Source organism: Lactuca saligna, chromosome 5 (genome assembly GCF_052625555.1).
Source record: "Lactuca saligna cultivar CGN05327 chromosome 5, ASM5262555v1, whole genome shotgun sequence".
In the NCBI taxonomy this organism is placed as follows: domain Eukaryota; kingdom Viridiplantae; phylum Streptophyta; class Magnoliopsida; order Asterales; family Asteraceae; genus Lactuca; species Lactuca saligna.
Window position 1 is genome coordinate 147,210,427 of NC_136421.1, and position 15,600 is coordinate 147,226,026.

At 36.2% G+C, this 15,600-nt stretch overlaps 1 protein-coding gene across 2 annotated transcripts; it reads right to left on the reverse strand.

The window, feature by feature from the left end:
• Positions 1–7,066: 7,066 nt before the first annotated feature.
• On the reverse strand, positions 7,067–11,576 carry LOC145048972 (filament-like protein (DUF869)). 2 transcript variants are annotated; one of them, XM_078997639.1, is made up of 5 exons: positions 11,348–11,572; positions 10,791–10,985; positions 10,082–10,262; positions 7,489–8,933; positions 7,067–7,391 (listed from the first exon to the last, which is right to left on the reverse strand). In XM_078997639.1, exons 2-5 carry the CDS (start codon positions 10,902–10,904, stop codon positions 7,278–7,280), a joined length of 1,854 nt encoding a protein of 617 aa, XP_078853765.1. In that variant the 5' UTR covers positions 10,905–10,985; positions 11,348–11,572; the 3' UTR covers positions 7,067–7,277. The 2 variants fall into 2 exon arrangements, with proteins under 2 accessions (XP_078853765.1, XP_078853766.1); XM_078997640.1 differs by having other exon boundaries at positions 10,082–10,202; positions 10,791–11,576.
• Positions 11,577–15,600: the final 4,024 nt, after the last annotated feature.

The following is a 15,600-nucleotide window of genomic DNA, read 5'->3' on the forward strand; positions in this document are numbered from 1 at the left end:
GCATCATAAAGCATATAAGGTATTTTATAGCATAAATTATATAGCACATAAAAGCAATTTAGGCATCTCCCCTAGATAAGATAGTGTTTGTGTCTATTCAGGCATACATCCTAAATATAACAAACATTCATCTCACAATCATCGCTTAGCATTCTAAGTTTCAATCATGAAATTTCCTACAATTCCTAGTTCGCTTAAACTAATTCTCTGATACTAGCTGTGTCATCCCCATTTTCATGGCTAGAAAAGACCGATTTGTTTATGCTTATTTAAAACTAGAGTATCCTTCTGAAGAATAATATTGCAGAATTTGTTCCCAAAATATGATAATGATATTATCAAAGAATTTCTGAAGAAATGTATTTTAATTATATTAAAAACATTTGAATATCATCATCAATACATTACATAAGCATAAATGAAAATAACATAGTCCTTACAACATCTATTATTCTACTGGACTATAATACATAATTCTCTCATATGTTCATCACACTGGTACTTTTGTGCTACTACCTGTAATACAAGAAACTGAGTGGGTTAGGATTAGGAGCCCAGTGAGCATATAGGGTTTTCAACCCGCAATAATTAAGATCTTTAATTTAGTCAAATCATTCAACCCGATTACTCGTTCTCCTTATCCTCACTTTCTATCCCAAAAACATCAAATTTAAGGGAACTAGCCGAAGGATTATTTTCTAGATTGAAAATAAGGCTTAGGGGTTCCTCAACAATGTATATCATTAAGGCAGCCATGAGGGGGATGGAGTACACCCGGTGAACACGTCGTTCGCAAACACCTACAGGTTGCGAGTCTGCTAGCGTTACACCCGACTGTCTAGAATAGTACATAGTCATCATCTTTACCCCATTAGATGATGGGATCAACTTTAACATCAAGGCCTCTCATCATGTATTTTATCTTTCTTCATCTATATCATCTACCCATCTTTACCCAAGATAATTATTGGTATAAAATACATATACAGTTGAAATCGGGTAAAACATGTATAAATCGTTCATCTAGCATAGATATCAGGAACACAGATAACAAGCACATATAGCAAGTAATTTATATTAAATACTTCATATCTATGTGTAAGATGAAAGTGACTATGTACTCACTTGTTAAAGTGACGAATCGAAATTCGAACAGCGCTTCGCTTCTAGCAATTGTCTTTTCTTTTGACGTAACCTAGTATTATTATCTCTAAGTTTTAGTCTAATATTTATTACGACTAATTATTAGTCTAGATTCATCATTAATTCAAAGTCTACTTCAAGATATATCAAGTAAGGAACAACAAGGTAGGATCATATCAGAGGTAGGGTCCGTTTGGTATACAAAGTATACTATTTGGAAATCTCACTTTAAATACCTCACTAAATCTAACCTAGACATCATCCCCATAAGTAGATCAATCAGTATAACCACTTGGAGTCACTGATAAATCCCGTTTATAGGTCGATAATAACGACAATGAATTTAACATAAGTTATACATAAATTACGGTAAGCATAACTCAACTTACAGGTGGTTTAGCTCGAAATAGGACTCTATGGGGGCAAAACTTCTAAGCCAAAATATCTTCTTCTCTTGGCTTTACAGTGCTCCAGTCTTCACTACTAACACCTAGCAGTTTCTAGATAAAAGCTTAGAGAATTTGGGGGTGTTTGGGAGAGAGTTGGATAGAAAGATGTCAGGAAAAGAGTGATTTTCGAGCTCTATTTATAGGCTGCCAGCGCCCAAGTACGCGGGTCATAATCAAGAATTATGTGGGTGTAATGGATTTTTATGGGTTACACTGGGCGTACTCAAAAAATACATTAGACATAATGTGAAAAGTGTCGTAATCAAGTGCCAAGTCGTGGGGAAGAAGGTGTGGCCTAGATTTTGCCACATGCCCCTTGCTGGTTAATCTGAAAATTAATTATCTTCTAAATTTCGTTACTTTCGCATACAAGCTCTATTTTAGATGTTATTTATATATACGTGTAGGTATCAACATGATCTACAACTTTCGTTTAAACTCCGTCAGCTAATTTTGAATTTATTTTAAGTTATATTTTAACAGCCTTATATAGTTAAAGTCCGTTAAAAATTCATAACTTTTTCATCCGACGTCCGTTTTTTACTGTCTTTATATCGTTGAGCTCCTATTAATGATATCTTCAATTCTCGTTTAGTTTGTGTCGATTTATAATCGATTGGTCTAAAATTCGATTTTCGGGCTGTACTTTGCTATGTTGAATCTTAGAAAAAATAGCACTTCCTCTAACGAAGTCAGATTTTGAGGTTCTCTATATGCATGTTTTCGGTTTCATGTGTACTATAACTTTCATATAGATCTCTAAGGCTAAAAAGTATTTTGTCAAAAATTTACTATTTATAATACGTGGAGCCCTGTCGGTTTAATCACGAAACTTCAACGGGTTATAACTTCTTTTTTATAAGTCGGACTCTAGCATTCTTTATATGTATGGAATCTTTATGACAGGTACTATAACTTTGGTTAAGATTATTTATTTAAATAATCTTCTATCAAAAAGTCATTTTTGACACTTATTATCTCTAAATTGACTAGCTCGAATCTGCAAGCGTTACATGCCCTAGGGGCTATCGGTGGTTATGTAGGGTAGCTTGAGAACTCTTGGTCTAAGTTCTCTTGCCTATTCCTTGTTTTTAAGTGGATCTAGAGTAGGATCATCTGTTATGGTGGCTATCTCACTTCTTGCTACTTATGGTTACACATTTTACGGAGGATAGTTGTAAGTGGGATTATGTTCTGTGAGAGGACTAGTAAGTAGGAGTGATTTGTATGACTATTGTTTTCCTATTCATGTGTCTACTTGATCCTTTTTTGTTATATGCCGATATACAGTAGTGGTTGGTTGAGGCTTTCCTACTCTGTGTTGTATGCCAAGATACCCTATGTGGGTCGGCTATAAGCTGAAGGCAGGGAGGCTCAGGAGGAGCAGTTGGGTTGAGGCAGTAGGCCAATAAACCCTAGTATTCTATAGATCAGTCCAAATAGGTTGAAGGTCCAGTGAGGCATTCTAGTCATGCTGAAGATTCTATGAGCATTCCAGATAGTTTGTAGGCCGGTGTGGTGTTCCTATCAAGTTGAAGGCTCTATATGCATGTTGTCATTTTTTATATGTATGTGTTGGTATTTTGGTGAAAATCACTAAGTTTTATGCTTACCTAGTTGTTCATGTTTTAAGGTATCTTTGGTGATTGTGGGAATGCAAAGGTCGGACTGTACACACTCATCAGCAACATTGAAGATTTTGCGTTTACTACGATACTCTGATTTTAATTAATGTAATTTGGAATATATATGGTTTTCTTAAATAATGAATTAACAGATAAGTAAGTTTTACCTTAATAAAAATGAAAAAAAATGGTTGTGAAAATGGGATGTTACAAGTCGGTATCAGAGCCATGGTTTGAGTGAATTGGAGGGACACTCGTGTTAATTCGGTGTCAAACTAGGACCCAAGAATTTGTGAAAAATGTTTTGAAAGAAATAATTTGTAATAAAAGGGTTAGGCTGGGGAAATGGGTTGGGTCTCTTATCGTGTTCATGTTTGATTGTTGGTTTGGGATCGAGAACATGGGTCTTGTCTTAACTTTTACTTTTTTGGAGGATGTCGTGTGTATAGTCAGCCAGAGCCTGAGCCGGAGAGTAGCTTCCAAAATACCGATATTGGTTATGGTTGCTGAGTTTTGATTTTGCTAATATGTAAATCATTAGAAAAGCATGCTAGTGGATAAGGTTCTTTTAGAAATTGTTGTATAGAAATGCCTAATATATGTGATACTTTTTTATATAGGTATTTGCTTATTTGATGTATACTAGTTGATTCGTGATTATTGCATGTAAGCTGATTAATGTATATGGTCAGATTGGATATTCCTAGAATGATCGACTTAGACTTTCTTCATGTTCTTCATATGGTTGTGGACTTAGGGTAGAGTCGATTATTCGACAGTCTATTTGATCCTGTGTTGTGTATAAAAAGCATGAACAAAATAAACCAGTGATGCGAGAGCATGAGTGATCATAGGAAGGGTACCTAGGAAGTCAGTTGTAGCATTTGGCGGAAGTGGTAATAGCATATCTTGGAGCGGTCTAGTGCAGTTTGTTAGGACGTTGGGAGGAATTCTGGTTTGACTACGGATAGATGTGGAAGGTAATATGGGCCCGTACTACTGAAAACATAGGATCCGTATTAGATTCAGGAGGAATTTTGAAGCTGCTAAGTGATAAATAGTAGTAGGGTTTAGTGTGCGGAGCTTTGTATTGTGACGTCTGATATTTTCTTGGTATATTTCAGTATGGTAGCTTTTGGTGGTTCAAGATCAGGATTCAGAGTAGGTGGCTAGGATTGGCTAGGATTGACTAAGGATTAGGTCATGGATATCATTCGTGAGGAGGTTGTTTCTTTTATCCGAGAGCAGACACTAAAGTTGGTTGGGCCTATCAAGGCCGCTATGATGGAGTACTTCGATAACCAATAGGTTATCTTTTCTAAGGTTGTTGTTGTTGCAACTACCGTAATTGTTGTTGCCATTGGGGTTCGAGGAGGAAGAGCATTCTAGTACCGGGACTTCTATGATACAAAGCCTCGATGTTTAACGGAGTGTAGGGTATGATCATTTCCATGAGGTGGATGTCAAATGTGCAGGGATGTTTTTTTACCTACTATGGCCTAGCTGACTAGAAGCTTAAGTGCACCCTAAACCTTCTTCGGTCAGAAGTGAAGGATTGGTGGAGGCTAGTTACTAGTTCATAAACCCAGAGCATCGAGTTGTAGTATCATGGGAGTAGTTCTCTAGGATGTTCCACTCGAGATATGTTCCATTGGTAGAGTAGGAGGGTTTGGCTAAAGGGTTTTTGGATCTGAAATAGGGGTTTGAGTCGGTGACAGAGATCACCAAGATGTTCACAGAGAGAGCTATGTTTTGCCCTGAGTTTACTGCTTCTGGGCAAGCTAAGATGACCTAGTATTTACAAATGCTTAAGTTGGATATTGATCGACAATTTGTGTCTACTCAATGTTATGGTTCACTGGTGGATTTTCAGGAGGCCGCTAGGCGGCGGGAGATTGAGATGGAGCTCCAAGCGGGGGAGTGATGGCAGGCCCCATTGTAGTCGCATCCGGCGGAGAAGCGGTTCAAGCCCGCGGTATCATTTTGTAGGACAAGCGGATCTTTTGTGTGACACAGGTGTTGTAGGGAGGGCTATTTGGGCAAAGATTGCAGGCAGGGTGCACGAATCTATTTCCATTATAGCCAGCAGGGCCACTTCATAGATAGGTATCTTTTTCTTACATTCAGTAAGGTGTTGGATCATACACCCTTAGCTTGGTAGGTGCTTAATGGTCGTCATGGGATAGGGACCATGTGACATCCCCAAATTCACGGTCATTTTAAATTTTGATTTATGCTTATTTTAAAATCAGAGTATCCTTTTCTAAAGAATAATATTAAGGAGTTTGTTCCCACAAAACATGTTAAATATATTATTAAAGCATTTTCGAAGAAATGTATTTTGTTTATATTAAAACTTTGGGATGTCATCGTCCATACAGAAACATAAGCATAAACAGACATTACATTCGTTTACATTGTGATTTACATCTCCTTTAATCTCTCAATGTAATGTAGTTTCGTATCGATACATGTGATAAAAGTAAACAAAGTGGGCCATGTTGGGAAACCTGGTGAATACATAGGGTTTTCAACCCATAATAATATACTTATTATATTAATCATCAAAAATTCAACCCATTTATCCATCCCCATTATCTTCTTTTTTTTTTTTTTTGAAGGATCTACCCTAAGAATCAGCTATCTTTCATTCATTCATTCCTAAGGATTATCCTAAGGAATAAGCACGAAGTCCATCGTTGCCAATGACACAACTGCCAATTTTATCTATTAGGAAAAACTACCAATATTATCATTTTAGCTGCCAGGATTATGATGTTCTCTATTAGGCGTAGTTGTCGATATTATCATTTAGGCGTAGCTGTCAGGATTATGATGTTCTCTATTAGGAGCAACTGCCGATATTATCCTTTAGGCACAACTGCTAGGATGTTTAGAGTACATTGTAGTTCAAAAACATCTACAAGTTGTGGCATAGTCGTCAATATTCATCTATATCATCTTTCATCCCTCATCATTGATCTACCCATGTTCTACCCAACATATTCGTACATAATATATATATATATATATATATATATATATATATATATATATATATATATATATATATATATAGTTCAAAATCATTTAAAACATGTATATCATTCATCTAGCATAGCTATCAGGAACATAAATAATATGCACACATAGCTCGTAATTTATATTAAATACTTCATATTTATATGTAAGATGAAAGTAACTATTCACTCACTTGTTAAAATGATGATTCCAAACTCAGACAGCGCTTCGCTTATAACAATTCTATTTTCCTTCGACGAAACCTAGTATCATTACCTCTAGATTTTATCTAATATTTATCCCGACTATTTACGAGCAATATTTTTATAAATGTTAAACAATACTTTTCATCCACTATGTACAGACATGGGCCAAATATGAAACACCGGAGGGCACAACCATTTTAGCATTTAAGCCGTTCTGAAACCCAACAACCTATACGGCCCATCAAACAAAATTCCCCTAACCGCAAGTAGTTAAAAGATATTATAATAACACTATATATATATATATATATATATATATATATATATATATATATATAAAAGTTCATAATAACCATATTGAACTTAAACATAAGCTATACTTAGTCAATTTAATTTTGTTTTATATTATAATGATTTTGATGTATACAAATGATTATAAAATATTTCAAAAAGAAAAAAAAAAGAACTTTGACAAATATAATATTTTTAATGTTTATAAATGATAAATATAATATTTAGAAATTACGTTTAACAAATATGATATTTTGATAGTAAAAAATGACATATACGAAATTCCCCATAAATGATTCATACGCCATCAAGAGAAATAAACATCAAGAAATAACAATCAAAGAATCCGCAATCCATTATGAAACATCATCTAAATACAACAATATGAACAAATTTTTGGAAGATTTATGTATACCCACGAATGTTGTCCAAGTGCATCTACATATAATATTCGTTCTTTTGTATATAAAGAATAACCAAAACATCTTTACACCATAGAAGCAAAGTTTACAAGTGTTGAAGGCTTGAAATCTTTTCGATGTTTAAATAATCAAGAAGTCTTCAAGTGTTGCGAGAGTTTTTAGTTGATGACTAAGAGAAGCAATTGTCTTCTGACATTCCGCAAATTTAGTACCAGCCATTGCTAATTCAGTATCCTACACAACGCATAACAAACAAAGTAAGAGAAAGGTTTTAGTGTTCATATAATTTGAAGTTATTTAAAAAAAATAAAAAAATAAAAAAATAACTGACCTGTTTTACCCGAAGCTCTGTGTTTTGGATTGCTACTTTTGGGTACTGATTCTGGTGTTGTAATCTCAAAATCTCCCCTTCTAATTCCCAACATTTGGTTTCCATCTTCCCTGATAAAGCACGCTCCTTTCCGACTTCCGCTTCCAAAGAACCAACCTTCGTAATCAATGATTCCAATTCCGCTTTTAATGTTTCAATCTGTGATTCCGCCTTGTTTTTCTTCGTGTATGCATCCTCGATTCGTGATTCGGCTTCTCTTCGTTCGCAGCGTACGTTATCTAGTTGACTTTTCAATTCCGCCACCTCTGATTCCAATTCCAAGGTACGTATGTTTCCTGTGTACTCATTTTCAAGTTGTAATCTTGATATCTCCATTTCTAGCTGCCGACATTTGGCTTCCATCTTCCCTGATAAAGCACGTTCCTTTTCGACCTTTGTTTCAAACGACTCGACCTTCGGAATCAACGATTCCAACTCTGCTTCTAACTTTTTAAACTTTGATTCCGCCTCGTTTTTCTTGGTATACGCATCCCCGATTCGTGATTCCATTTGACTTTTCAACTCCACCACCTCCGATTCCGATCTTTTTACCCTCTCGTGTAACACCTCGACTATTCCTTTCGTTGATTCCAGTTCTTTCTCAGTTGTTTCTCTTGCATCATTTGAAGAAACCAACGAAGCTTCCATCTCCCTTAACTTCAATTCAGCCTCTTTAAGCTGATTTCTTGATTTCTCAAGATCCTTTTCACGCTCCTTCAACTTGATCTCGAGGTTCTTTTTTTCCATTTCTACCCTTTTCAAAATCTCTTTGATTTCAGACGTTTGATCAATCGTTTGTACCGAATCCCTCGGATCAACCTTAGGTAACCCCACGAGTTTCTCCATTTCAAGAAAGTCGTCCATGAGATTAATCTCTATCGAAGGGGCATTTCGGTCATTATCAACAACCGATAGGCTGCGATCATTTGCCACTAATGCTTTCCGAAGGGCAGCATTTAGCTTACGGCATTCCGATTCCAGTTTAGTCACTTTCCTTACACTTTCTAAATGCAACTTACTAGCTGATTCCGCAGCTTGATTGCTCAATTCCCTCTCGATTAACCTAATTTCAAGCTCTTCTGCCATGGAAGCAAGCTCAAGTTTCATAGCCGAGTTTTCTTTCTCGAGTTTTTGGATCAAAAAAGGGTCGGCTTTTTTGATGGATCGGAATTCGGCAAGCTGGTTTTCGAGTTGGGATTTTGTTAATTGCCATTCTGAAGTTTTCTTTTCAATAATTTCAGTTATTTTTTGATCTTTTTCTTCTCTTGTTTGTCGGAGTTGTCTTAAACATTCTTTTAGGGCTCCATCAAGCTGACAAACTCGATCTTCTAGGGTTGAGTTTCTAAGGGTTAAAACCTCGATTTGTTGCCTCAAACCTAACGCTTCATTCTCGGCTTTCTCCCATCCTATATTTGGAAAAAAAAAAAAAAAAAGGTTAAATAAAGATAAAGATCAATCGTAATATTTTTAAGTAGAGGCTGCTATTTCAACAGATTTGCTTAAAAATTTGTCGATTTGGGTTGTATTTTAGGGTTAAATGCAAGAAATAGTGTATTATAGATTTATAGCATACCATTTTCGTTTGTTCTTATTACAACATTGTAGTTTAAAAATCAACCAAATTACAGAAATGTCATCCAGATACAAAATAATTTTCACTATTAGGATAGGGTGAATTTTTCAAAGTTTAATCTCATAATAAGAAAAAAAAATGGAAGTATAACGCTATAAGTGGGTTGACTTTAAAAGTATAATGTCTTGACTACAAAAAAAAATGAAGCTACAATGTTGTAATAGCAGAAATGAAAGTAGAATGCTATAATACACAAATAATGAAAGTACATTGTTGTTTCTTACATTTATCCCTATATTTTATCTCCAACTAGTCAAATGAACAAGACAAAGAAAACATGTAAAAAAAACAACAAAAAAAATGGTCAAATGGGTAAGGTCTAAAGCCTCCCAAACTGTAATCTTAAGTTATATAGACTTCTAGTCAGCTATTTGTTCATCTTGAACAACAACAAGAGGTACATTTTGATTTTCAAGATCAAAAGAAGTGATTGTCAGCTTCAAATTTGGAGTTAAAGCTTCAAACTTTTCAAGAAATATTGATAGCTACCTAGCCTACCTTAAATCTTATAAGAAATCAGGAAAAAAAAAAATTGAAAACCCACTTCTAAAGTGAATTCAGCTTCTATATTAGCAATTTGCACAAAACAAAAGAGACGTATAGTTTGACTTTTGAGATCAAAAGAACTAACTTACAACTTGAAATTGGAAAATAATTCTTCAACTTTTCGAAAAAAATCAGATAGCTACCATAAACTTTGTAACATACACAAAAAAATGGGAAATCTTATGGTGTCAATATGAGTAATAAATTCCATTTCAAGTTCAAAGTTCCAAAATTAGGTCGTTGACCTTAACGTATGACAAACTCTTGATGATGAGAATGATGAGGAAATTCATGTCATTATGCACAAAAGAGAGCAGAGCATAATGGTCAAATGGTGTTTTTGGAACGTATAAAGTAGGTAATAGTTTTAGATACCTTCAACTGCTTCCTCTGCTACTTTTGAGTGCTGTTTGACCAAGTCTTCCTTGATACTGATATTCACAAGAGCTGCTGATAATTTCTGGGATAAAGTCTTGACACCACCCTCAAGTTCTTCCTGTGGTATTTCAGACTTTGATGTGACTTCAGGTGACAAGGAACTTTGATTTGAATATATCTTTTGAAGATTTAAAAACAGAAAAGTATAAGATTTTAACCAATACTTGACAAAGCAGAATTCAAGGAAGAAAAATATAACAAAACTAAGATATCATAATTGGTCTATTTCAACAAGATTTTTGAGTCATTAATTAATCTTGAATTGTCTAAGAACAAAGAATAAACGCATTATCTTACTTATGTTGCAAAAATTAACACGATTTTGACTTTGAAAGTCAAACACGAACATATTGCTTTCCAAATTCAAACTCGATTCGCAATTACAAACAGTTTTACATTCTTCCTCAAATTGTTCAAATCTTCAGCTTTTCTTGTATTCCGATGTAGTTATCTTAATTTCAAGTGTATTTCATTGTAATTTCGGATTTATATGTAATGTGTTTGACTGTAAAATGTTTAACTATAACATGAAGGATTGTAAAATAGATGAGGATCGAAGTCATCATCTACAATACTTGTACAGATTACTTGCAACAATTGTGTTCATGAGATGAAAATGAGGACACGATTCATGAGTTGAAAATACCTGATCATCGGAAAATCGCTCAGAATGAGATGAAACAGATCCTCCAGAGCTTTCAGTTTCTCCCGGGCTTTTCTCTGACGACCTTCTCCGCCATAACCAGCTCCGGCGATCCATCTTTTCCGGTGACAGATTGAAAACCAAACACTAATATACCACCACACTCACCCTCACACTTCATCAACAATTTCACCAATCCTAATCATTCAAAACCAAACTTTCTCACTTAACGATTGGCACCCAGTACACAATACCAGATTACAATCAAAACCCACAATCCGAAACCTCTTCAAGCCAAATATCGAGATGAATGTGAAACAGTAGCGAGAACAAGATTAGGGTTTGTGGATTGACAAAATCGGGAAATCCGTAAGATTTTATATAAGTTTTACTAAATTGGGATGGGAAATTCCAAACTAAACTTAATTCACACAAAACCCACAACCGAAAAGCTAGCAAAATTGAATTGGAAGCAACAAGAACGTTTATATTTTTAACAGAACTACAGAATGGGTTGCTCAAATTGGTTGATTTTGAAGCTTTGCTTAGAATTCACTCACCATACCAATATGTAAATGCATCAAATAGCAGTAGATTCACATGAAGAAAGCTGATCTAAAAAAAGAAGGGTGAGGTTAGTTTAGAACAGGTGTGTATGTGTGGGTAGTAGTTTGCTTGGAACCCACAACTTTGACAAACAAGCCTGTGAATTATTCTGTAAGATGTGATTGCACGCCTTGTTGTTGTGGGGTGTGCGAGAGCACATGCATTGCAGGTGCTAAAATTGACAGAGATGAAAGAAAGTTGACACCCATTATTTGCTTTTTTTCCCATTCATATTTCCTTTTTGTGTTCCAGTTAATTATTCTCTGAAACTAATCATCACTTGTGAGGTTTAACAATAACATTTCATGTGACCACACCGACTATCATTTTCGGAAAAATTGCATTGTTGAAATGCTTATACATAATGAAGAGTTCGTATTTAAATTATATAGTATTTTTTTAGAAGGGCACTTTACTCCAAAAGTAGAACTTATTGAAAAATATTTAATCAGTTAATTAATCGAATAGAATATACTAACATTTAGAGATAAATACGAATTTATACAGATCTTTAAACTTGTTCTAAGATTTAGCTAAAAAAATAAATAAATAACTCAAATAGCCACCATTTTCATAGGAACTAGAGAAAATATAAAAAATTCCCTACGAAAACAAAAAATGTAGTATTTAGCCATTTTCACAAGGTTTTTGTATTTCCACAAGGGGTCTTGTGAAAATGAAGATGCCCATATTTTTTTTTTCCGAAATAAGAACCTAATTTTTCATTTCTTGAACTTTAGTTTTTTGAAAATTCAAATTAAAATTATATATATCCATTCTCAAACACTTAGATGAGAAACTTAATCCTAAATACAGATCTGGTTTCAAAGTTCATATTTGAATGTTTTATTTCCAAGTTCATACAATAGGTTTCCGGTCGATCACTATGGCTCCTCATTGCGCGAAAATAAAGAGAGGGTTCACCTTTTGGACAAAATAACAAGACACCAAATTACATCACATGTCTTCTAAGTGACACCTAACTGAAACCCTAGATTAAGACCTAAACACTTTACCTCCCATTGATTCCAAGATCATACATTGTGCTTAGAATGATACGAAAAAATGAATAAAATAAAACATCAAATAAAACAAATAGTCAAAAAAACATCAGAGCAAACAAGTTTTCACAAAAAATACGAATAGAACTACGATTAGTGATATAGAGACATTTGTAGGTGTCTTCTTGATCATGTAGCCATGGTCTGATAGCAAACCATGTAACTCTGAAAAAACAGTAGGAAATTGTTGGGCAAGAAAAATAGATTTCAAACCATTGTATTCTTCACAGATACTGAATATCACTAGCATGATGAGGTCTTTTTCCTAGATTGGTTCTCCAATATTAGCCAAAGCATTTGAGTATTCTTGTGCTCTAGTAAGATAGGTGGAAGCAGTCTCATTAGCCTTCATCTTAATTTTTAACAATTGAGTTTTGAGTGTATATTCACGGGATGATGTGTGGAGTACATAAGCACGTTGAAGGGAGGTCCATAGATCACGGGAGGTGACTCCTTGAACATGTTTGAAGGATGCTTCAGATATAGGAGACATAATTAACATTATGATGTGGGTGTCATTAGAGACCCATGCGACATAATTAGTGTTAGTGTAACATCTCGTTTATTAAATAAATAAATGGATAAAAAATTAATAAATTAATAGTAGCTCTAAAATCCATAATATTTAGCGGGGTGATGGTTTCGGAGAGCCAAATGATATAATTGGAGTTTCGAAGGTTAAAGTGTAATTCCGAGATTTATTTTGTAAATATTTTCATATGTCAGGGGGTGTTTGGTATCATTTAGACTTAATATGAAAGGATTTATGGAAGCAGGGGCTAAAGGGTAAATTCTAGACCTAAGTTGAAAAGGTTTTGTAGAAGAGGGCCCATTTGGTTAGATTTGGATTTAATTTGAAAGAAAAAGGAGAATGAAGGACTTAAAGTGGCAATATGGACAAAAGTTTGAATGGAACGGGACTTATAACCTATCACCATACGTCCCTAACCTTAAACCTAATCTCAACCTCCAGCCGCCAACTTCCTTTTCCATCGTCCAGCTGCCACCTCCCTTTCTCATCTTGCGGCTCCGATCAACCAAGGTCACCCGCGGACCATTACTACCGACGAAGCTAGCCTCACACATCGGTGATAGCGAATATTGTAGGGAAACGAAGTTACGAGTGTTTTTACCGCTACCTCCATTGTTGAGGTCACAAACCAACAACCGGGACCATCCTGCATTACCGCGAGATCGAGTGGCCACCATGAGCATTCACTGCCACCATCTTTCTTCTCTTCTTTCCATTAGCCGCCGCCATTAACTGTCGTTGTTGTTGCTAGTGCTACTGCTGCCGTCACCGTGCACCACCTAGTGGGTGGTTGCGTTCAGATTTCCAAGCAAAGGCGTGTGGGTGTGCGATTCTGCTACTAATGCGCATGTTGTGTGTTTTTCTTGGCTGGATTTCATGAGAAAAGCCTCTACCACCACCGAGAGGTGGTGGCTAGCACCTCTAACCACCGCCTGCCACCACAAGGGTGGTTGTGTGTGTGTGTGTGTTTTATTATGCATGTATTCTTTTGATAATATGTTGTACGTACATTATTTGGATGGAAAACCTGAAGAAAACCCACCACCACCACCGTGAGGTGGTGGCTGCCACCTTCTGTCGCCACCAGCCCTTGTGTTGGGTGGCGGTGTACATTTGTGCACGGTTAAATTTGTTTTTTAGATGCTTGGATAGGTTTTGGGTTAGAATCATAACCACCACTACAAGGTGGTGGCTGCCGCCATGAGCCGTCATTGACCACCACTACCTGAGGTGGTAGTGGGTGATGCTCGACTTAGTAAACCCTAATTGACCTAAAAACCTAACCATTTGACTAATAGGCACGCGATTGGGTTAGAAACCTTAATTAGGGTTTAGAAAACCCTAATTTTGGATTTGTTGGTTTGGACTTATCGGGACCCGTGTTTTGGGCCATTGGAATTTAATTATGAATTGCAGCTGATCAAACCGTTTGATTTACCTAGTAAGATGATGGACTTAATGGATTAAGTAAGAACACTTAACCCTAATTGTCATTTTATGTGAAAACCCTAATTTTGCTTGGCCTTAAGTTGGTCCTTTGTTGGGCTTTAGTGATTAGGCTATTGATGGGCCATCTAAGAACAAGTATATGGACTAGAATATTTGGATTGAGCTTTAGGATAAAGCCCATTGGAAAGGCTTGGGACCAATTTGGAAAATTGGGCCATAGGTGGGCCATAACTGGGCCTTGGTGATTATGAGATATTAGACCATTGGAATGCCAAGTGTTTGGACTAGAATAAATGGTTGGGCCTTAAGGTAAGACCATGTGATGGGTTTGGGCCCAATTTGTAAAAATTGGGCCATATGTTGGGCTTTGGTCCATTGTTTGACATTTTTAGGCCTTTCGAGTCTGAGCTTAGGCCTTGGGCTTGAATCAAGCTAGGTTGGGGTAAAGTAGTCTTTTACCCCAAGCATGGACATATGGTTATGTGTTGGAACCCAATTATTAATTAGGTGTCGTTTTGACGTTGACAGTTTGGGAATTTGTCATCCAGCAGCTAGAGTTTATCTGCAGTACCTCAACAGTGTGAGGTGAGTTGTCCTCACTATACTAACAAGGTCGATGGCATCAATGTCAGCCCTTTTCATATTTGTATCCAAGTTTATTGCATGTTGATATGCTTAGTGACATGTTAGGTCGGTATCTTGGTATATAGGATGATGTTATGTTAGTGACATGTTTGGTCGGTATCCTGGTATATAGGATGATGTTATGATTAGTGATCTGTTAGATCGATCTGACTGTTGTATATGCTAACATTTGATATTTATGTGTTGATTGTGTGATTTTGGATGGGTTGAGGCGGACTTGCTTTATGCTGAAGGCCAACAAACCCAGGGCGTACCGGAGAGACTGCAAACCCGGTAAGGTCATACTAGTCAGACCGGATGCCCGGCGAGCGGTCCAGATAGGCTGAAGGCCCGCGAGGTGGTCCAAACGTGCCGATGAATCAGAGAGCGATCCAGATAGGTTGATGGCCCTACGAGGCGGTCCAGTCACGCTAATGGCTCATTATGCATGTTGTTTGTTTACTTGCTATGACATGGATATTATTGTATGGCGTTGGTATTTTGGGGGAACTCACTAAGCTTCGTGCTTACAGTTTCAGTT